This window comes from Mixophyes fleayi, chromosome 2 (assembly GCF_038048845.1).
Source record: "Mixophyes fleayi isolate aMixFle1 chromosome 2, aMixFle1.hap1, whole genome shotgun sequence".
In the NCBI taxonomy this organism is placed as follows: domain Eukaryota; kingdom Metazoa; phylum Chordata; class Amphibia; order Anura; family Limnodynastidae; genus Mixophyes; species Mixophyes fleayi.
In genome coordinates, this window is record NC_134403.1 from 98054100 (window position 1) to 98079099 (window position 25000).

The 25000-nt window shown below is 39.1% G+C and overlaps 1 protein-coding gene across 1 annotated transcript in view; it reads right to left on the reverse strand.

Moving 5' to 3' along the window:
* Nucleotides 1–12150: 12150 nt before the first annotated feature.
* The window catches only part of DNAJC15 (DnaJ heat shock protein family (Hsp40) member C15), a 38025-nt gene continuing 25175 nt past the window's right edge, over nucleotides 12151–25000 (reverse strand). The window contains exon 6 of the mRNA XM_075199758.1: nucleotides 12151–12447. Within this exon, the coding sequence (XP_075055859.1) occupies nucleotides 12377–12447 (71 nt within the window). The 3' untranslated portion in view covers nucleotides 12151–12376. The remainder of the gene's footprint in view (nucleotides 12448–25000) is intronic.

Here is a 25000-nt window from a genome sequence, read left to right on the forward strand (position 1 = left end):
CGTTTTTGGGTAATAGGAACCTCAAAAGCATCTTCATAATAAAGCAGCTGTGTCTTTGCAAGAATGAACAGATTGCAGTTCTATTAAAAGAAAACTATCATAAAGAAGAAAGATTCTCATGTACTATGCAAAATTAAATCTTGTAGACCATTACATTGGAAAAAAAATACATAGCTTTAATGGTAACCAGTGCATTGTGCTGCCAGCAAACAAATGGTATATAATTTGCTTCTGTTAAAATCCAGTAGATGGCATTGACATTGATGAGCCTGGAAGAAGCTTGAGGGAAGAATGGAAAATTGGACATGGGATTGGTTAGCAGCCATATCCACCAATCACATCATTTTATCGCCAACTCACAAACATATAAAGTCTTCACTGATAAAAAAAAAAAACAACCCCTCACCCCCTTCAAACTTCTCCTTTACCAATTGCTGCCAAAAGCAGCACTGTCTGTTAACAAAAGGCCGATTATATACTCCCTTAACCTCTTAATGACCAGGGATAATTTGAAACCACTTAATGACCAGACACCTACTCATATCGTTCAACCAGAAAATAGCAAAAACATTTTTGCTATTTTCTGGTCAAACAATAATCACTTTTTTTGTTTGTTAAGGTACAGAGTGGATTTAATATTGACTTTTTCATTACAGATAATGTTTTTGCCATTTACATACTCTTATTTTTATGTTTATAAAATGTAAATCAGATGAAAAAAGTGATTTTATACTTTTGATTATTTTAAGCAATTAGTGCACAGCTAGATATTTGGAATTAAATATGTTCTTATATTTCTCTTGTTTATTTTGTTACATAATATTAAGAAGCTTCACTAATTTAGAGAAAGTTAATTGGGTTAGAAAAAAGGAAAAAAAACCTTTATAATGTATTATTAGTGTCCTCAAGAAGGTCAAAATAGACTTTCAAGGTCGCTACTAATATATTTTTATTTTTACAGAAATTGTTTGCTAGATCTGGAGGTGACCTACCAGTTCCAGTTCCAGATGAAACAAATAGTTTTGTGTTATTTACTTTGTAATGTAATCTGGTTCTTTTTAGGACCAGTAGCTCTCTCGTCTACTGAATGCTGTGCAGAAATGATTGTCTGGTTAGGAGCCATTCGTAATGGTTGCTGATCATATCTCTGTCATTGGCAGCCTGGCTCCAGGTATGCAGCTGCCATTCCTATGCACCATAAAAACACGGCACACATCTTTCAATTATATTTCATTTTATGCAGCACATTAAAATTATGTCATGAGTAGTTGATTTTGGAAGGCCATTAAATGGAACCATCTATAAAAAATGCATTTCGGACTGTTTTGAATGAGTTAAACAATGGTATTTCCATGTTCGAGACTTTTTTTTTTTTTAACAGAACAATATACATTTTCTATTATAACTCAGCCAATAGGGGGGCCTTTCCACTGAAGTATATGGATTGTATTTAATCTACTTTGTTCTGCAAATAGTATAGATGCATACTCACATTAAAATGCTAATGTATAGATATTTCATGTGCTCTATTCAAACTGGACATTACTGAAAAAAATAATGACAAAATAAATCCTTTCTACAAATAGTATAAACAAGAGTAGGGTTGTGACTAGTATGATGATATAAAGATAATAAAAAATCTATAGTGCACTAGTTTGGATAAGTTGTAATGAAGATTAGTGATCTACTAGAAACTGTGATCTAGCATGGAATTATTGCGCTGTTATACAGTAATTGTAATAAAGTGAAAACCAATACCGCAGTGCAAAACACTATCCAAAAAATTTGTCACCTATTTTGATTGTGCTTACATAGTAAATAAATATATGAATAAATATTTATTGATTCGTAAAACCCTGAATGAGGAGAGTCTTATTTTGATGAAATCCCGGGATGAATCTGTGGTGGCCGAGTACTGATGGGATTTCCTTCCCTTACCTTGTCCTCCAGACACGAGTCAGGTTCTTTTTTTGTTCGGATATCCGGTGGTCAGGAGATAAATACTTCAATGAAAGGGACAAGGATTGGTCAAATAACTTGGGTTTATTAATAATGCGGTATAGATAGTTTTGGTAAGCCATCGCGCCACTGACCCCTTCAACTCAATGGTAATGACAAAATATTAATTTGATCAACATAGAGCACAATAGCATTTAACATATTCAATAGCAATAAATCAATTTTTAGGTAAATCACTTAACATTAACATTCAACTAAAACATTTGGTGCACCAATATTATCCCTGGTAACGTTACCCAGTGCTTTTTTTCCCATTGATTGATGGGAACGGCGTTCCGGCACCTTTTTTTTTTACTCTGCGGTGCTGCTACAGTGCAGCACCGCATCTGTGTGTGTGTGTGTGTGTGTCCTGCTTCCGTCGGCCGGAAGCAGGGCAGCGGGAGGAGCAGCGATCGAACTAAGAAGAGTGAAAAGAAGTATGCAAAGAAGGTAAGTAATACTGACTACAGAAAGCGGGAAGGGGCGAAAGTAGAAGAAGGCTATAGAATAGAGGGGGAGCAGAAAGAAGGCTACAGAATAAAGGGGGAGCAGAAAGAAGGCTACAGAATAAAGGGGGAGCAGAAAGAAGGCTACAGAATAGAGGGGGAGCAGAAAGAAGGCTACAGAATAAAGGGGGAGCAGAAAGAAGGCTACAGAATAGAGGGGGAGCAGAAAGAAGGCTACAGAATAAAGGGGGAGCAGAAAGAATGCTACAGAATAGAGGGGGAGCAGAAAGAAGGCTACAGAATAAAGGGGGAGCAGAAAGAAGGCTACAGAATAGAGGGGGAGCAGAAAGAAGGCTACAGAATAAAGGGGGAGCAGAAAGAAGGCTACAGAATAGAGGGGGAGCAGAAAGAAGGCTACAGAATAAAGGGGGAGCAGAAAGAAGGCTACAGAATAGAGGGGGAGCAGAAAGAAGGCTACAGAATAAAGGGGGAGCAGAAAGAAGGCTACAGAATAAAGGGGGAGCAGAAAGAAGGCTACAGAATAGAGGGGGAGCAGAAAGAAGGCTACAGAATAAAGAGGGAGCAGAAAGAAGGCTACAGAATAGAGGGGGAGCAGAAAGAAGGCTACAGAATAAAGGGGGAGCAGAAAGAAGGCTACAGAATAGAGGGGGAGCAGAAAGAAGGCTACAGAATAAAGGGGGAGCAGAAAGAAGGCTACAGAATAGAGGGGGAGCAGAAAGAAGGCTACAGAATAGAGGGGGAGCAGAAAGAAGGCTACAGAATAAAGGGGGAGCAGAAAAAAGGCTACAGAATAGAGGGGGAGCAGAAAGAAGGCTACAGAATAAAGGGGGAGCAGAAAGAAGGCTACAGAATAGAGGGGGAGCAGAAAGAAGGCTACAGAATAGAGGGGGAGCAGAAAGAAGGCTACAGAATAGAGGGGGAGCAGAAAGAAGGCTACAGAATAAAGGGGGAGCAGAAAGAAGGCTACAGAATAAAGGGGGAGCAGAAAGAAGGCTACAGAATAGAGGGGGAGCAGAAAGAAGGCTACAGAATAAAGAGGGAGCAGAAAAAAGGCTACAGAATAGAGGGGGAGCAGAAAGAAGGCTACAGAATAGAGGGGGAGCAGAAAGAAGGCTACAGAATAGAGGGGGAGCAGAAAGAAGGCTACAGAATAAAGGGGGAGCAGAAAAAAGGCTACAGAATAGAGGGGGAGCAGAAAGAAGGCTACAGAATAAAGGGGGAGCAGAAAGAAGGCTACAGAATAGAGGGGGAGCAGAAAGAAGGCTACAGAATAAAGGGGGAGCAGAAAGAAGGCTACAGAATAGAGGGGGAGCAGAAAGAAGGCTACAGAATAGAGGGGGAGCAGAAAGAAGGCTACAGAATAAAGGGGGAGCAGAAAAAAGGCTACAGAATAGAGGGGGAGCAGAAAGAAGGCTACAGAATAAAGGGGGAGCAGAAAGAAGGCTACAGAATAGAGGGGGAGCAGAAAGAAGGCTACAGAATAGAGGGGGAGCAGAAAGAAGGCTACAGAATAGAGGGGGAGCAGAAAGAAGGCTACAGAATAGAGGGGGAGCAGAAAGAAGGCTACAGAATAGAGGGGGAGCAGAAAGAAGGCTACAGAATAGAGGGGGAGCAGAAAGAAGGCTACAGAATAGAGGGGGAGCAGAAAGAAGGCTACAGAATAAAGGGGGAGCAGAAAGAAGGCTACAGAATAGAGGGGGAGCAGAAAGAAGGCTACAGAATAAAGAGGGAGCAGAAAAAAGGCTACAGAATAGAGGGGGAGCAGAAAGAAGGCTACAGAATAAAGGGGGAGCAGAAAGAAGGCTACAGAAAAGAGGGGGAGCAGAAAGAAGGCTACAGAATAAAGGGGGAGCAGAAAGAAGGCTACACAATAGAGGGGGAGCAGAAAGAAGGCTACAGAATAGAGGGGGAGCAGAAAGAAGGCTACAGAATAAAGGGGGAGCAGAAAAAAGGCTACAGAATAGAGGGGGAGCAGAAAGAAGGCTACAGAATAAAGGGGGAGCAGAAAGAAGGCTACAGAATAGAGGGGGAGCAGAAAGAAGGCTACAGAATAAAGGGGGAGCAGAAAGAAGGCTACAGAATAAAGGGGGAGCAGAAAGAGGGCTACAGAATAAAGAAGGGGAGCAGAAAGAGGGCTACAGAAAAAGGAGGGAGGTGGAAAGAGAGGGCCACAAAAAAACCAGGGTGCAGAATAGGGGTGAGAATAGCTAGCAGCCATATGTGAGAAAAGTTGGTAGGCAGCCGCAGCAGGGGACATGTCAGTGTGTAACAGGTGAGTGATGTCCAGTTGTTATGTTTGTTTTATTAAATTAACATATGGGGCCTCCCCTCTAGATATCCTGCGTTTACTCCATCAGACATCTGGACTGCAGCCTTGCCAGCCAACCAGGAGGAGGTAGGAGTTATTATTTTTATTTTACAATTGTCAAGTGTGTGAGGGGCAAGGAAGGGGGTAAATTTATATATATATATAAATATATATATATATATATATATATATATAATTTTTTATTTTTTTTCATAAAAGATTAATAAGATGTGAGTTCCGGCACCTTTTACAAAAAAAGCACTGACATTACCATATTTTACACTCAGTCCTGGGCTGACCTGTGCACAGGAATTTGTAGTACATTAAATCTGTCAGCATGGAGGAAAGCAAGTGGAGGAATCTGTGACAAAGGTGATTTGCAGACCTACTGTACTTTCAACTAGAGTTCCTTCATATGATCGACTTCCAGCAGTAATACCTCTTATCTCTCTCAGCCTGTTCCTAAGGTAGTGAGCAGCTACATGGAAAGATTCAACTCAGATTTCTTATCTCTCGGTCTGTCTTCTTGTCACTCATAAACCTCATCTCTCTCCCTCAGAAGTCTAGAACTTTCCTCTCCCCACTGCCTTCTGGGAGTTCAGAGTTATCACCAAACTCAGTGGACTTGTTGCTATGACACAAACTCCTCCTTCCTGCACATCATCCTGGACACGCCTCTTCAGTTCAACTGTCAACTGTCATTCCCACTGTGTCTTTCTCAGCCTCTTTTAACCCCTTGTAGCTCTGCATTTCAAAAGCGTTTATGTACTTCCTCTGTGCTATTTAACAGGGTTTTGGGGCACCACAAATCCACTTTTTATTGAGTAAATTGTACTCTCTTATTTGGACAGGGTCTCTGCAGATATCCAGGTATTAACCACCAACACATTTCAATAAAGTACTTTACAAGGTGGTCCACAGCCTTGTAAAGCGCCACTTTGAAAAAAAACTTGTGGTTACTAATATCTGGATGTCTGCAGAGACTATCCGAATAAAAGTAGAACAGTGTCGGACTGGGACATGAAGGGCCCAATCGGGGAATGCAGTGGTATGGGCCACTGAAATAGCATGTATGCTCCCAGAGGGGTGTGGCCAGCCCACAGAGGACATGCATCTAACTATGATGAACAAATATGCACTACAATGACCATGCCACTTAAGCTCAACATAATCATGCCAACCCATCAAAACATATTCGTGTTATCCTATGATGACATAATTATGAACATGCAATGATTATATCTCATTATAATAATGCCATGACCAAAGCAGTTATGATCATGCCGTGCAAACATACTACTTCTCAATCTGACAAACATCTGTAAGAATGAAACAAAACCATTGTAGTGTGCATGGGCAGATTATGGGATCAGGTATACATTTTGTACCATCAACAGCTTAATATGGGCTCATCTTTAATTCTCTTTACGATCCACAAGCATTGTCAAAAGATCTGTAATCAGGTTTATTAACTTCCTTTTCTACACATAAACTGATGTCCGAGGAGACTTGAACTTTATTGGGGGAGTGGGTTATTTATGGAGTTATAATTCACTGTTTTGAACAGTTCCTTCTCAAAACGGTGCTCTTTCCAACAATGTTCTCAGCCAGCAAAGGAGTTAATTCACAATGTTCTCAATCACAGGAGTCGCAACAGGGTTGTAAGAACCAGTGCAAAGATGCAATGGCTTTGGTGGTGAAATCAAGGTACTATATTTTTTCATAGCAGCAAATTTTCAATTAAAAAGAACACAATAGGTACACAAGAAATTAATATCCTGGTAAATGGTTACTAAAATGCTTGGGTTCAGAGCGCTGAGGGGAAGTGAAGGTTAACAAGTTCCCTCAGTTACCAACATGTTTGTCAATTTTATTTGGTTTTAAGTGAGTTTGGGGTTATGGGTGAGAGGGGCAGGGGAAGGTTGATGGCAGTTGTGAGAAGGGAGAAAGGAGGGAAGAGGGGGATTGGCAGAGAGGACACCCGAGACTATGAGTATTTATAGGGTTCCCCAGAAGGGAGTTTTTGCAGTGGTACCAAAGGCTTCAAATCTTGTGAAAGGCAGATAAGCTGCATAGATACTCCACAGAGACAAACCATATACGATTTAACAAGATATTTTTATTCAGCGTATCCTGCTTCTTCCATTCTATTGTGTTAAGAATTTCGGATGCGTATGTGGGTGATGAGCTTGTCCCCGTGCTTGGTGATTTAATTGGCTTATTGAGGAGCAATACCACAGGGTCTACAGGTAACTGAAATTCCCTCATTTGGTAGATTAAGTTGATGACCATCCCCCATAAATGGGTTATTAGAGGACATTTCCATCAGATATGAATGTTACAGTGTTACAAAAATTTCTCCAGCAGAGGTCAGAGAAGGTACAAGATGCCATCTGGTATATATATTGAAAACATTTTCTCTCAGAGCTACATTGATTGAGGCTTTAGCTACAGTCTGATCAATTCTAGTCCCCGACCACTAATGGGGTGTTTCAGGGTAATGTTTTTGCTCTCTCCACCTCTGTTCTGTACTATTACTCTCAATGTATTTTTTATGCTTTACAAATCTCTCCCCTTTGTGCACTCCTACTGAATGTCCTGTTTTCAACCTCTCTACGTCTACCACTATTGGAGTTTTCTTTATCTTTTTTTTTGGTTGTCCCCTGCACTTTCCGTTCTCTTCAATGTGTTCTCTTCCTATTATCTATGTGAATGCAAATATATAGAGACACATTAATTACTTTAAGATTTCTCGCTATCAATACCATGTAAGAGCAAATACAACAGATTTTTATTTTGCACTGTGGTATTGGTTTTCCCTTTGTAATTTATCACACTTACGGAAAAATAGTGAAGTAATTTTGCATTATACAATAGTGGTAGATCACTAATCTTCATGCCATCTTATCCAAAGAATAACTTTGTATAATATTTCTTTTTATGAGCACACAAGCAAGAATGAAGGAAGGAAGGATTGTACTGGATAACCACATAAACAGAAATTGATGTTTTATTATTAGGGAATCATTGTGTATTACATGAATATATGTATTGACTAGTTTTCTGTGTACTTCTCATGATATTGTGCAGTGCCAATGCCAGTACTTTACTCTTGTTTATAGTATTGTTAAAAGGCAGGTGGTACTTTAGGTAGCGGCGGGGCTGCTTTACATTGGAGCACTTGTGAAGTAGCATTGTGTTACCTACTTACAAAGAGCATATACAACAATCAGCCACAACATTAAAATCACCTGTCTAATATTGTGTAGGTCCCTCTTGTGTCACTAATAGAGCTCTGACCCGTTGAGACATGGACTCAAGACCTCCGAATGTGTCCAGTGGTATCTGGCACCAAGACGTTAGCAGCAGATCCTTTAAGTACTGTAATTTGCAAAGTCAGGCCTCCATGGCTCAGGCTTGTTTTTCCAGCACATCCCACAGATGCTTGATCAAATTGAGAATTTAGCGGCCAGGTCAACATCTTGAACACTGTCTCTTCAAACCATTCATTCCTCAACATTTTCTGCAGTGTGGCAGGGCGCATTATCCTGATGAAAGAGGCCACTGCCATCAGGGAATACCATAGATATGAAGGGGTATACTTGGTCTGCAAAAAATGTTTAGGTAGGTGGTATGTGTCAAAGTAACATCCACATGAATGCCAGGACCCAAGGTTTCCCAGCATTGCATCACACTACCTACGCCAGCTTGATTTCTTTCCATAGTGCATCCTGGTGTCATCTCTTCCCCAGGTAAATGACGCACATGCACCCGGCCATCCACATGATCTACAAGAAAACGTGATTCATCAGAGAAGGCCAACTTCTTCCACTGTTCTGTGGTCCAGTTCTAGTGCTCACCTGCCCATTGTAGGCACTTTCGGCGGTGGCTCAGCATGGGCACTCTGAAGGTCTGTGGCTACACAGCCCCATAGGCAGCAAGCTGTGATGCACTGTGTGCTCTGACATCTTTCTACAATAGCCAGCATTAACTTTTTCAACAATTTGCGCTACAGTGGCTCTTCTGCAGGATTGGACCAGACAAGCTACTCTTCGCTCCACATGCGCATCAATGAGCCTTGGGCATCCATAACCCTGGCTGAGTTTCACCAGTTGTCCTTCCTTGGACCACTTTTAGTAGGTTCTAACCCCTGCATACCAAGAATACACAAGACCTGTCATTTTGGAGATGCTCTGTCCCAGTCGTCTAGTCAGCACAATTTGGTCCTCTTCAAAGTCGCTCAGATCCCTACACTTGCCCATTTTTCCTGCTTTCAACACATCAACTTCAAGAACGGTCTGAACACTTTCTGCCTAATATATCCCACCCCTTGACAGGAGCCATTGTAATGAGTTATTCACTTCACTTGTCAGTGGTTTTAAGGTTGTGGCTGATCAGTGTATGTTTCCTTTAGGGGGGCTTCATGTCTATTAGTTATTATAAATCTTTGTCAAATGGCCTAGATGGAAGTTGCAGCATTCCATAAAATTCCATATTTAACATGGGTTACATTTTGCATCATGATAGACTGTAAAAGCAATGGTGTGCAACATCATACTTTCTCTGGTCTTCACATTGGGCCTTCAGTAACTTAATAGAGTTGCACCTTACATTTACAGAGTTGCATTGGGAGGTTACAGGTGTTATTTCATGCAATCCTAACAACTGTAGACCATTATGGTATCACAGTATCAGTGCAGCATGTACAGGAGACAAAACTAGGTGTGTACGGAAGTAACTGGTAATACTGTTTATTTAGCAAAACAATACAATTACATTACATTATAGAACATACTGGTCACTTTAATGGCAAAAGGGGGTAAAAGTCTTCTTATAATTTACCAACTTATAAAAACAAACATTATACAACGGAACCAAAAAGTGAAGGATGAAGCATCGACCCAAAGATTCTGCGTAGAATATGCAAATTGCTCCTTAATTGCCCATTAAGCAACCAAGTCCTCTTGCTGCCTACACTTGTTGTATATGAATATCATTGTATGCAACGGATAACTCTAAGGGTGGTTTATGTTGACATGTTCATTGTGTATTAAATTGCCATAGGAAAGATCACCCTTACTTTTTTTTTTTAAAGACAGTTGGGGTATGAAAGAATAAACTATACCCTAGGTTCCCAAACTGTGCGCCGCGGTGCGCTGTCACAGGGGTGCCGTGGACAGGATGAAGAAGAAAAAAAAAATATATAAAAGAAGAAAAATGCCCGGGACCCAGCATCCTTCTCCCTCCTTACTGAATGCCAGGCGTGACATCATCACACCCAACATATTCAGTGAGAAGCGGCAAGAGAGAGGAGGATGCTGGGTCCCGGGCGCCGCAGGATTGGTAAGTTTTTATTTTTCTTCAGCCTTTCCATGGCGGGATACAGAGGGGGCAGAGCGCAGATGCAGTGGGGGCACAGCACGGATGCAGAGGGGACACAGAGTGTGTGGATGCAGGGGCACAGTGTGTGTTAGCTGTAAATTATTCTTTGACAGAAATATAATTGAAAAAAAATAATATATAAAAATATTATTTTCCCTTGGATTTATGTGTATTATTTTTGCATACAAATAAATAAGTATTTCTGTCCTGACCTAAATACTTATTACGTTTTTTGACTACTTATAAAACGTGACTGCTCGATAATTATTTTGGAGGGGTCCCTTGCAATAATTATGGAGACTCTAAGGGTGCCGCGAACTGCAAAAGTTTGGGAACCACTGAACTATACCATTTGTGGTAGGACCTTCTCGTCATGAGAAACCAGTGGAGGAAACTTGTGTGTTGTTTTCTCATTTACAGACCTCCTAAATCCCTCTTCTGGATGGACAGCCCAATATGTTTGGATCAAACGGTCCCTAATTTTTTCAAAATTGTCTATTTTGCAATGTTCACGAATAAATATGTTTGGATACACTCCCCCATCGTCTATAAGTTTGGCTCTGAAAGGTATAAGTAAATTAGCGCCGACCCTTTATGTTATTATGTTTACAGTGTTTTTTTTTTATGTTTTAAGTGGTGTCTAACACATATTTTTTTTTGAATATTGTTGATAATTTAATGTTTTTAGAAGTCCAATGAACCATGAGCGGGTCTATGAATGCTATCCTCCTTTTACTGGGGGACTTCCAATCCCAGGATGTGAGCATGTATCTTTAAAGGCAAACCAATAGGTACTTTGAGAAAATAAGAAAGCAGTTTGAGTCTACAGTTAGTGAGTCAATGTTTTTGAGGTTTAGCAAACCTTAGAACTGAAGGGGTAGAAGCATTTAGTGTGAACTAGCCCTTTGGTGCCAACTGTTCCTATTGAACTGTTGGGAAGTATGGACTGTATTTTGAAGTTAAACTGAAAAAAACTATTTGGCCCCAATATATTTAATTTTCTTTAGGAAGAGATTGGTAGATTCAAAGATTGGAATAAAATTGCCGGAAATACAATTAAGGTGTTCTCTAGAGAACAACCAAAGAAGCATACATATGTTTATAGGGTCATTAAATGCACAATATATCACATGGCTCATTGACCTCCCAACACAAGTAACATAACAAAAGGTAGTATAGTTCACCAATGCATATTCCATTAACACAGTGGGACTGTTCTTTGATTTGTTCTTGAATATTGTTCATATCCCAGCTCACAGCCAGGGCTGAACAATTATAATGAAGCCAAGCATTGTCTTTTGCCCACTCGAATAAATTAAGTAGCTGTAAGTTTAAAGTCAGAGGGGGGAGGGCTTGATGAGGCCATAAAATGTAATTTATAATGTCCTACATGTACAATTTACATTTTATACATTTGGCAGTTTGATTTAAATAAAACAAAGATATTTTTCCTCTCCTGTGAATTTGTTTGTGGCAAATGCTTACAAGTTTATTCCATTCTATTCAGCCAGTAGATGTTGATTGCAGAGAGAAGCTGGCAGCGAGTACAACATTTTATTATATATTTATTTTTTTCCACATTACATGGACGTGCTCAGCATCCAATGTAAGAACAAGACAGTCCAAAGAGAGAGATGATTGTGAAGCCGACTGATGGCCCCTTATAAGAACAGCTGGGATCCAGGCACAGAAATTGATGAAGCTTCTGTAGCTCCTGCTCTTGTGAGCCTGCCAAGGTAACAGCAAAGTATATTTGCCTTGGAGCACACACAAAAAAAATGCTAAAAAATAAATAAATAATCAGAATCTGGATAAATGTCAAAATAAAACTATACAAATGTAATATAGCTATGTGACACATAACTGCATTAACGGACCTAAATAAATGCCAACATGTACAGTTTTACTATTAGAATTGAATTTACATACACCGATTAATACAATATGTTCTCTTCCAGCGTCTTGAAAATTGTTTTATTTCTCTTTTCTTTAAAAAAAAAAAAAAAAAAAAAAGCGTGGACAATAAACTTCAGACTGAAGTAAAGAAACTCAAAGGTTTGCAATCTATATAAATATCATATATTAGCAACATAAATTAAAAAAAGAAATCAAATAAAAAAAGGCTTAGTCTTCTGCTAATATGAATATATACAAAAGGCAGTTTGCCATCTTTCCTGGCAGCAAGGAGCTTAATAGAAATTAATTATTCATCTCTCTTATGTCATTGTTTTGTACTAGATTCCAGTAAGTCTTTTGCTTCATTTATTTTCATTGCAATATAAGGTGATCCACCTGTAATGAGAAACATAAGAAATGTAATAAGTTGAGCGTAATAACAAATGAAATTCCAGCTATGGATTATTTTTGTGCAAAATAATAATAAAAAAAACACTACTTCCAACACTAAGGTGGTTTTAAGGCCTCTCTCTTTCTAACAGTAGCAAATGTGAATAAACAACTGATTATCTATTAAGCGGTGCAACCTATCGGACTGGTCATAGGACTAACTGGATGTTTTCCCAATAGGCCCTTGACCCCTATGATTTAATGATGCCCGGCATTAAACTTTTCTTTTTTTAAAACTAGCGTGGGGGGATGGGACCCTGATCTGGAGGACACAGGTTATTGAGGTTTGGCCCATGCAATAGTGTACCTGGTGTTTCTCCTGAGGGTGCAGCCACTTTGAGTTTTGTTATCTCCCTGCTGTGTGACTGCTGACACTGCATGGAACCTGCTCAGAGGGGAAGAAAGCACTAATGTTCTCTTCTCCTCTATGCGGGAAGTGCACATGCCGCAGAGTGACAGACCAGGAGTAAGCAGCCAGCCCAGTGATGACGTAAATGGAGTTACTATGAATTAGTGAGTGACTGAGGAAGGTGGGCTGATGAAGGGTATGAGGATATAGGTCGTTGTTGGGGGCATAAAGATTTTATCTCCCTCGATCACTTAGCACCTGTGAGGCTAGTACTGTGTCTCAATGTTTGGAAAGACTGAGCCAGAGGCAGACAGAGGAGTCTGCCTCCCACAACACACTTATCTGCGGAGCAGGTAAGTATGTGTGTGGGGTATATATGTAACATAGGGGCTATTAATATATTGTAGGGGCTTTAATGTAATGTGGGATCTCTATATTAAATGTGGTGTCCAAATATGTAATGTCATGAATCATTGGCGGAAATAAGGTTTATAATTAAATATGATCGCTATTAATGTTGAGGTTGGGGGGTGCTCAATTATTAAATGTGCGTGCTATTGACATAATGTTGGTAGGGAGGCCTAATTATTAAAAATGGGAACTATTAATTGAATTTAATGTTGGGGCTGGTTGTGGGGGGCAGGAGGCCTAGTGTTCATCCATTGCTTGGCTTTCCTGGAGGTGATTAGTATGTATCCCATTTCCAAACAGGTCCCCAACATTCCAGTATCCAGACAAAACTGCAAAAACAAGTAGGGCAAAGAATGAGTGGCAACTCTCCGAATTCAATTTTTTGATGACTGTTCCTATTAGAGGGACATTTGGGAGATATGTCACGCTTCACACTGCTTGATTGTAAAGAAGGAGCTGCTAACAGTGGTGTGCTCAGTATCGCCTGTCTGTTTGAAAGTGAAAGTGTTGTAGGGCAGAATTAGCATGGTATTAAGTGATAGCCACACCACTTCCATGCTGACCATGCCCACTCTGGTGATGCGCCACAGCTACATGATGGCATTTGCTTTGTCCCACTTCCTGAAGATCTGACCAGACCTACTGACAATGTGGACACCCCCAATAACATGGGACCAATTTTACATTATTTTCTATGGCCACATTAAATTTCCAATCCACTCCTGCCTTAAGCAATGTTAAATCACTGGAAAAAGACAGAGGATAAAAGGTGGTTATTCAAGGTTGCTGCAGCCTTTTCTCCCCACCGGAAAAACAGTAAATCGGTGTAGGAATTTGCACAAGGAATACACGTAAATTTGGTCTTTTTATCAATAGCTTATCCCAAACAAAAGACATTTAGCACTGGTCAAGTTTGTGCAGAACAATAGTAGGAACACAACTAAAAACAGATGTGAATTTATATCTAAAATGTTTCTATAGTTTAATTGAACTGTAGTAAATTCTGTCAACAGTAGAGGATAGGTATTTTCTTCACAAATAACCCTGTTCCTTAGCTTGCTGGCTAAGCTACATCTATGCACACATTAATCTATGCTCACATTGTTTTATGACAACTTAAGTTGCACCTAGGACCTAATATAATATAAAATTGCAATAAAAAAAAAGTCACCTATATTTTAGTATTTTACGGTAATGTCTAGTCAATTAAAGAAATCCCATTCATTGTTACAGTACCAAAATTAGTATGTGAACTGGAATTACTATGGAAGTTGGAAATCACTGATCTTCATTTACGAAGCACAACATAACCAAGATGCAGTTAAATCCAGGTGTCGCATACTCTATTTGTGCCCAGCTTGCACCAAAATTTCACTGGTTTAAGGGAAAAGATGGAAGCATTTGTAGAGAAACAGACGTTTGCACCAACCAACAGGAGAAATGAAGGTGTGGAGTTTTGTAGAGCAGTGTAAATGTAATTAGAATTTTATTTTGCAGCGTGAGATTGCTAAAATCAGAAAAAGGGGGTGGAGAGTGAGCATAATTATTCCATGCTTGTGGAAGGATGCACAGGGATTATCACTCCACAGAAACACTCGAACTTCCCACCAGACATAGATGAAGAGAAACCAATCAATACTGTCAGATAAAAATGAAAACACTGAATTAAATGAAAGAGGTGGTAGTATCCTGGACATTTATGTGATGCTTACACTTTTGCACAGTGTCTCTGCAGATTTGTCCACCTACTGGCAATCCTAGGAGCACCCCTACTCCCAGGAGGAGTCTCAAAAGACTGAAAAGTTGGGCGTGCACCTTGAAGCATGCTAGGCTGGCCATCAGGCCGCGCCGTGCAACACCAAAGCAATTTGAGGAATGCGACCCGTGAACTTCGCTTATGAGGTCCACTGCACACATTACTGGAACTGGCAGGTTATATTTGCTTCAGAGACTTAAGTCTGGGTGATCTGCAGGTTGAGCTGTAAACTAGTGTATTGATCTTAGGACAAGGTGCTCTCACTTTCACACAGAAAGTTGCTCCTGTTATAATGTTCTTACAGTTTTTTTCCCCCTAAATGACAACACTTTTTTAGCAAATGTAAAAATGTGTAATTTATATGTTGGGTATTCAAATATTCATTCCTAATAAGCTTTCCTACACACTGTTGTCACACACATTTTAAATTTTTTACTAGCATCAATACTAATCTTTTAACTTCTAAGTGTTCAGCAGCCAAGAGATAACGATTATCGGGCTACCTTATGTCCCAAATTTCCCAGGACAATACCCTTTTCCACCTGAAATCTTTACCTGGCAATGCTTATTTTACCCATAATTTAAGACTTCTAATGTATCCCAGGAAATAGTATAAGTGGGGAGAGGTATCAATAACGATTGAAGGGCTGTTGCAATTTTTCTTTTAAATGTATGGAAGCCCTGCACACTAATATCAGAAATCCAAACGAAAAACATGGATCTCTGGCCTAAATAATCACTGGGCTTGTGACCCAAAACCTGAGATCTACCTCACCATCCGTCCAGGTATGTATATAAGTATACATGGAATACAGGCATTAATATATAAATTATGGAACATGAAAAAAAGGTAATAAATTCTTACCAATGTTCATATGTTATGGTCCATAAAAGCAAAAATAATTTGCAAGTAAGGTATTCTTTATTTGAAGAACTCTACCGAACACTAAATAAATTGTATTTGGTGGAATTGTGTGTTAATATGAGTGAGGTTATACTCAGCTGGTATCTCACATTGGTCAGACCCACTAGGGTCCTGGATACAGGTAACGGCCCCTCCACCCTGTTCTATACAGTGCACCTGGCTGAGCAGATGTCGATGCTCATTACCCACAAAATCACAAGTTTGTCAAAGCGTCACTGATATCTGCACAGTTGTGTGGGAACATTACAAGCACTGATTACTGGGTACACATACCAGGCATATATACTTATTTGTAGTTTGATTCAAAAATTTCATCCACTGCTACTACTTTTATTTTTGTGTACAGTAATTATTTAGGAACAAAAAAAAACAGACAAACGCAAATTTAAAAGAAATTGTTGAAAAAAAAACAAAAAACAAGTTGTGTCTACACAGTCACAAATTAGTGCAGTGTTATTCTACTAGTTATCATGAGAAATTGTATGGAGACTATATGGGATGAATCCCCATCACTCCATTGTGAAATATCCAACAATTCTAATTCACCAAGGAGCTGCATGACCATACAGATCATGGAACTTGGAGGAGACTTCGAAAAAAAAATATTTTTAAATACAGAGTACATTACTCCTGATAATACTAAAATGTTAATCTTGTTTGCTAAAACCACTACTTATGTATTATCATTATCCTAAACCATACCTGCATTTTTCTTTTGTTTTTTAATAAAAGGAAAAAAGCAGCCACAGAGCTGTACTGTGTAAGATTTGTGCTTTCTGTAATAAAGGGGCAGGGCAGAAAAGGCCTGACTACAAGATGCCCATTATATTTGTTAGCACTACCCCTCCCAGTATTAGAGGTGCTGTATATTCTGGCTGCAGGAATGAGTAATGAAGGAGAAGGTAGTATTTAAACATAAGGCTGTCTGGCAGCACTAAAAAGTCCCCATTTGTTAATCCAAGTATCTTATATATAGCATGGTGTCTGGCTCAAAGAGGCCATGTGCTGACTTAGGCTATATGTGATATAGACAAAAAGAAATCAGTTTTAAAATATGCCACTTAAAATGAATAAAAGTAGTGATCAGCCACATATTCCTCAATAGCATGAAAGGCAGCTCATATGTCAAATGAAGAAATCTGTGTATCAAAAGACAAATACATAGGGAATTTATTAATACTAAAATTGGGTCTGTGTGAAAAGTTAGGTGACATAGTAGAATTGAGTAGTAAATCAGGCAACATGCAAATGGTGATTGAAAAAAGTATCACAGACCACAACCTCAGGGGGTGGGTCAGTGTTTAAAGGTGTCTTTAAAAAGCCAAGACCAGTTACAAGAAATTGTTTTGGCAAATCAATCATTCATTGATAAGCTGTCCATCTTGAAGGAAATTTCCCTTGGCTTAGAATATACCACTTCAATGTAAGTTATACTCTGAATGGAATCCTTTTTAATTTTAACTGTTTTTCTTGTGTATGCTATGTCAATTTATTACTTTTATTATTTTTTTTTGTTTATATATGTAAATGCCCTGTACTTTTGCCTATTTCATGTATAATTTAATATGTGGCCTCTCACATATATATATTATATATATCTCTATACATACACACACACACATTATGTGGCTGAGGAAATGATAATAATCTTGATGGACAACAAATGAACACAAGTAACATTGTATGATACCATTGTGTGTCGGATGGAAAAATAGTAAGGTAAAATATACACTTATGATAATGTCAGTAAAAGGATACCACAGTTGGTGGGTAATGCACGCCCCCTACCCAGCATAACTGCTACTTGGGACCAATGTAAAGGAACAGCTGGATGGTAGTGTGCAAGGCTACAATAACCATTATTTTTTTTTTTTATTTTTTTTGTTCAATTTTTTTTATTGAGGTATAAAATATCACATATACAATTAAATGCATTATGAATAAATACATATTTTCACAATTCTCATACAATTAAATAAGTCACCAACATCCCTTGTTTCCTCTTCCCCAATAACCCATCCTATCCAGGACCTAACTATTAGAAGGTGGAGATAAAATAATCGGAGGGTCTGCTGAAACCATTCTTAACCCGTACCACTCAGTATTGTGGAAACTATTCCAAAGTTGTGTTCGTATAGTATGAGGTAAGAGAGTTATAAAGCTCTCCCATGTGCCAAAGAATTGCTTTACTCTAACTTCCTTCTGCAAAGACGTTTCTATCCAGTCCATTCGGAATATGTGATAGAGCTTTTCTTTAAAAAGGGAAAACATGGGAGGCGAATCCTGGGCCCAGACCTGGAGTATGCTCTTCCTGGCCGCAGCAGAAACTGCTAATAGTAGTTTTTTGCATCCTTTACTAACTTTACAAGTATTTGGAAGTATTCCAAATATCGCCCATTCCGGAGACAGAGGTGCATAATTTACCAGGTGTGTGTTAGAGAATCTCCAAATCTGGGTCCAGAATCGTTTAATTGGGGGACACTCCCAAAAACAGTGTGTCAAATCCGCTCTTGGAGACCCACATTTCGGACAACAGTGTGATTCTGATAGACCTATCTGAAATCGACGAGATGGAGACAGATATGCCCTATGATAGATATTTAGGAACATTTCTGTGTAGGTCATGGCCGGTAATATTTTAATGGAATTGGTCAGTGCCTTTAAAAGAACCTCTGGTGTCAGGTGAGGAAATTGTTCCTGCCACAATGAAAGGCCAGTTTTAGAATGGTTATAGTCAAATTGGGTACGTAATAGGGAATAATGCTGTGAGATGGCTTGACGGGTCAGGGGAGGTCTCGAAAGCATAGCCTCTAAGGGATTATCCCAATCCTCCGGAGAGATTTTACTCAGTACTGTATTAATGTAATGTTGGCATTGAAATATTGCTAGATGATAAGGGGCTAGTTGTGGATAAGTAGAGCTTATTTGAGTATAGGTCATAGGTTTTCGCGTATTTGCATCAATTAATGATCTTATCTTAGTAATTCCTAATTTCGCCCAGTTAGTAAATGGGAAGGAAGCTGATCCGTCCTGAAAGTTAGGGTTGTTTAATAATGGGAGGTTCATTGAAATATAAGGTCTTAAATGGTATATGTGGCAAAGCCTATGCCAAAGTTTACGCACAGTATACAAGATTGGATTATTTATAGTTTGAGTTGGAAGATCTTTTTCATGTAGATGAATAAAGGCTAATAAGCTAAGGTTAGGAATGAAATTCTGATCTAATGTAGTATTAGTATAAGTATCCGTGTTATGCAACCAGTCTTTAAGGTGTCGCAATTGGGCCGCTTGGTTATATTTGGTAGCATTTGGTAAGTTCAGCCCTCCTCTATTTTTTGACTGTTGTAATTTGATCAACCCAATACGCGGTTTTTTGGAATTCCAGATAAAACGTCTAAATTCTGTATCCAATTTCATTGCATCTGATCTAGTCAATAATAAGGGTAAAACTTGTAATGGATACAATAGTTTAGGAAATATGATCATTTTAATTATGTTTATTCTACCTCCATAAGAGAGGCAGAGATGTTTCCAACCTTTCATCTCATGTTCCACTACATTTATCACCCTAGAGATATTAAGGTTATATAGAGAGTGAATATCTCTTGGTAGTTGGATGCCCAGGTATGGCATGGCCGACCTTGCCCATGTAATGGGAATATCCCTTGCCCATGTTGGGACTATGACACCCTTTCCCAGATACATAGCAGTAGATTTTTCAAAATTGACAGAGAACCCCGAGACAGAACCAAACTCCACTATTCGGTCCATTAGAGATCTAAGAGAGACTTCAGGATTAGATATGTAGATCATTACATCATCAGCAAAAGCTGTAATTTTGATTTCCTGATCTCCAATCCTTATTCCCTCCAACTGCGTCCAATTTTGCAAGACTCTGAGCATAGGGTCCAATACCAAATTAAAGAGTAATGGAGAAAGTGGACACCCCTGGCGAGTGCCTCTATACATTTCCAGTGGGGAACCCTTGATACCATTGACCAATAGAGATGTTTTAGGAGAGGTGTAAAGAAAGGCTACAAGTGCTCTAAAATCAGTGTCAAAACGCCTGCATGAAAGAATTTCCTTCAAAAAAGGCCATGCAACAGAATCAAAGGCCTTTTGGGCATCTAGACTAAGGATCATGTTTGAGGTGGATCCCACATCTGAGGCCACAATCGCTGAAATGGCTGTCCTAATACCTTTGACCGAGTGGCGTCCTGCTACAAATCCCAACTGATGAGATGTTAACAACCCAGGAAGGATACCTTGTAAGCGGTCTGCCATGATTTTTGCTAAAAGTTTGTAATCTGTGTTTAAAAGAGTGATAGGGCGATAAGACCCCTCCATCATAGGATCCTTACCTGGTTTAGGGATAAGGACTGTATGGGCCACATTGAACGATGGATATACAGGACGTTCCCTATGTATTTTTGAAAACAAATCTGCTAAAATATGAGCCAGATCTCCTTCAAGGACCTTATAATACTCTGCTGTAAAGCCATCTGGGCCTGGTGTTTTATTAAGTTTCAAATGTTTGATTACAGTCTCTACATCTCGGGAAGTAATATCTTTTGCCATAGCTTCTCTCTGTTCTGGCGTTAGTGAAGGCAATTTGGCCTCAGTCAAAAGTTTGGACATTAGTTGGGGATTTGGTGTAGAGCCCTTATATAAGGTTGAGTAATAAGTTTGGAAGGTTTCTAATATCTCTTCCGACTTGGTAAGAATCTTAGAAGAATTATGGGCTTTAAGGGCAACTATATGACTTTTACGTTTCTGAGGTTTGGTTATGTTTGCAAGTAATTTGCCAGCTTTATTTCCCCATCAATAACCATTATTTAAAATAGTAGTTTTAGTGTTTGGTATATCTCACGTAGGCAGTGAAGTCTCAGGCTGGAGAGAAACTTATAATCAGCACATGTTCAGATGCTCTTTAATTAGGCACCGTGGCCCGAAATCATCAAACTTCACAGAGAGTGAGCTGTACCCTAATTACTGGCGAGGTCAATTTAAGATATAATGTGCGGTTTGATGAATCGCAGCATTAAAGTCATCACATCCCATCATGGGAAATGGCAGTTAAAGTCTCTCCTGGCTCCATTTTCAGTGTAATTTGCTCAAATGCTCAATATAGAAGAAAAATTCAGTTATCGAGTGTCAGTGTGGTCCCAGCTAATTAATGAAAGAAAGATCGTCTCACTTTCAAGCTGCTGAGATCTTATCACACTGCTTATCATCAACATCATTTATTTATATAGCGCCAGCAAATTCCGTAGCGCTTTACAATTGGGATATAATGCAGTAAATATTTTTGATAAACAGTCTATAGAGATTATTTATTCTCAACATAATTTCCTTACAGAGGTAAAGAAAGAGTGCACACAGATGTAAATCACAATATTGTAACAGTCCACAAATCTATACGGTGCATAGTTACAGTAATTTAGGCACTTCACAGAATGGCCTAATATAACAATTACCTTTACTGCATCAGCTGTAGAGCTGCCTTATTTTTGTTTTATAATCTGATGAAATGGCAATTCACACTTCAGTTACTATATCCCATTTATTTCTTAAAAATGAGATTGGCAACAGATACAATTATGCCACTATTTCTATTCTTTTCCAATAATTACAGCAGAATTAGCAAACACAAAGAAAGCAATCTGGAAACACGTAGGGTAGGGAAGATTGTCCTAAACAGAAGAGGAAAAACAAAACCCATCAAGACTAACAAAGTGCAAGAAACATGCTTTTTATGTAATATTCTCCCTCCTAGTATACACTGTATTTAATAGAGAATTGCAGTAATTTGGTTAGGTCACCCTCAGCCCCACCCCGACCACCACATGTAACTGATGCTTTTCTAGGTATAACAACCAGGAGAGAGAAGTAAGTAGATTCTGCTTGGTGGAACGTTGTCACTGCTGTCACTTAGCAGTATATCCTGGGCATTCTTGGGACCTATATAAACCTGATGGTGGGGGAGTGGATGGCTCATTAGCAAAACATATCCCCCCACCCCCTTCCCTACCTTCAACAATTTATAGCATGAATGTATCAATTTTTTAACTAAAAATCTTTTAATTGTTTACTAATTGCTTTTTTTTTTTTACTTGTTATGCAAATATTCTCTAGATCCAATTATAAATGGTCATCGCTGGGGGTGAGTAATAAATATTCATCATTTCTAGCTGCTTAGCACTTTCTGTCCAGCTCCTATTTACATGATGTGCACTGCTGAGCTGACAGCGCTTCAGTAAGCTTCCTGTGTTTGTGCCTCCACTAATCATCTCGCAGCAACAGAGGGACAACAACACAAGATTATGTAAACTGGCTCTTCAAAAGCGCATCTCCAACCTGGCCTGTCACTGCCCACCTTTGGGGAATCTTCGCTAGCAAAATGAAAGAGCGGAACTCGGTGGAGTCACGAGGGGGGGCAGAATAATCTGACAGGTTAAGCTGGGTGTTTGGGCACACACAGCAGACGGATAGTAGTGGTTAGTATTTTTAATGTACACTATTAATTAAAATTTTTGATTGAACTGAAAAGTGCACTTTAGTCCTAATTAGCAAATACCATGGTCCTATTGCAATTTTTTTTTAACCTTTGTGTTCTAAAAAGGTGGATTTTATGCAATAAGTAAACTTGAAGTTACATGAATATTCTGCTTTTTAAAAATAAATAAATAAAAAATAAATAAATTAGGAGAGCCTTATGTTTAGGTCAGTGGTTCCCAAACTTTTTCAGTTCGCGGCACCCTTAGAGTCTCCATAATTTTTCAAGGCACCCCTCCAAAATAATTACCGAGCAGTATCGTTTTATAAGTAGTTGGGTCAAAATAACGTAATAAGTATTTAGGTCAGGACAGAAATACTTAGTAAGTTGTTAGAAGAAATAGATGTGTATTATTTTTGCAGTCTTCTTACCAATCTGACGGCACCCAGGACCAATCATCCTCCTCTCTCTCGCTGCTTCTCACTGAATATGTTGGACGTGATGACGTCACACCCATCATTCAGTGAGGAGGGAGGAGGATGCTGGGTCCCAGGTGCCGCTGGATTGGCAAGTTTTGTTTTTTTTAATTTTTTTTCCTGGCCACGGCACCCCTGTGACAGCGCCGCGGCGCACACTTTGGGAACTGCTGGTTTAGGCTAAAGATTAGCTGTATACAACTGATTATTACAGCTTAAATCCCACATATTCGTTTTTTGTTCGTTTGTTTCAGATGAAAATGTTGTACCGATTAGCATTATTGCACACTCATTTTCTTTGGATGTACCCTTATAACTTGTTATTCCCTTTTGCAAAATGTGGGAGCCTTTTATGGCTGCAGAGTCTCTCAGCTGGAATGCATTTGCATTCCCGAGGAGAGGGTCACATGATCTCCAACTCAGAGCTGTGAAGGAGAATACGGACAAGTGGAACGTTATTAAGTCTCTGCTTACTACATCATAGGTTATAAGACTGTGGTTATCATGGTAATTGCACGACACTTAATAAACTGTGAATCATTAGCAGCAACTTGCAGGAAAAAGGTAATGAAAAACTAACACCACCACATTTCTTCTTACAGTAAACCAGAGTGCTTTATGTTAAAAAATAAACAAACATTATATTCATGGGTTGTAGCTTTAACATATGGAAAACAGACAGGATTTATCTGCCAGAATTCTGTACATGCTGAAGTCATCATCAATAGCATTTGGTCATGACCTTTATTGTTTTTTCCATTCACCATTAAAGCAAACTGATTAAAGCCAAGTTGATGAAATACTTGCAATTGTGTAGTACATGTTTACTGCCCTTAAATAAATGGAGGCCGTAAAGACAAATAACTGGTGTTTGGCTATCTAAAATAAACACATCACTACACAGACTCATCTAACTTGCAGTAGAGCACATGATTACTACCGCTTGTTGTGCACATACAGAACTTAGTTACTTATAAGGGTTAACCCATCACATAATTGTGAGGAATAAGGCCTAAATCATAACAGCAGTGTAACTATGGTATATTAATTGAATCCACTGATAAGTTGAGCTACTAAGGTTTTAAAATATTCCACTTAAAATCAATAAAAGTAGTGATCAATCACATATTCCTCAATAGCATGAAGAAGGGCAGCTCATATGTCAAATTAAGAATTCTGCCCCACAGAGAAGTTAAGGAAATTAGTGTAAGATCTACGAATACACTGTATTTAGACGTGTTTGGTATCAAAAGATGGACAAATTCATAGGGGGATTATTAATAATAAAATTGGGTCTGTGTGACGCTCCACAGAAAAGTTAGGTCACATAGTAGAATTGGGTAGTAAATCAGACAACATGCAAATGGGTGATTGAAACAAGTATCACAGACCACAACCCCCAGGAGTTGGGAAGGTGTAAAGGTGTCTTCAAAAAGCTGAAACCAGTTACAACAAATTGAGTGTCTTTTGGGAAATCAATCCAAATTGATAAACTGTCCATCTTCCTAGCCAATTTCCGATGGCACAAATTATACAACTCATGTAAGTTATACTCTGAATGTAACCCTTTTTATTTTAAACTGTTTTGCTTGTGTATGTTAGATCAGTTGTTTATTGTTTTTCTTTATATCTGAATGTCCTGTAATTTTGTATAGAAATCTGTAATTTAATATGTGGCGTCCTTGATACTCTGACGAATCCATTAGCCTGCTAAGAATATAGCTCGACCAGGTTAACTTTTGAATGCATTGTTGATACATTTGATTAACAAGCTTAGTGTGTGCTTGCATTTACATTTGTGTAACAGTCTGGAGGTGTGAAGAGTTAACCCTTTGTTTGCTGGTGTGGGCCAGTATATTGGGGTCCTATTGCCCGTATTCAATAGGTGGTGGCAAATCTGAAGTGTGTGGGGGGTGTGAGCGCTGTTTGGGGCCGATTCAGTAGATCTATACCCTGTGTGATAGGTAGAGAGAGACTGTGGGCTGGAATCGTGTGCAACCTCATACAGCAAACACGCAAAGTCGTGACAGCTTGGAGCGTGTTCGTTACACCGCTCAATAGTCTTGTGTATCAAACAATTGTCCCA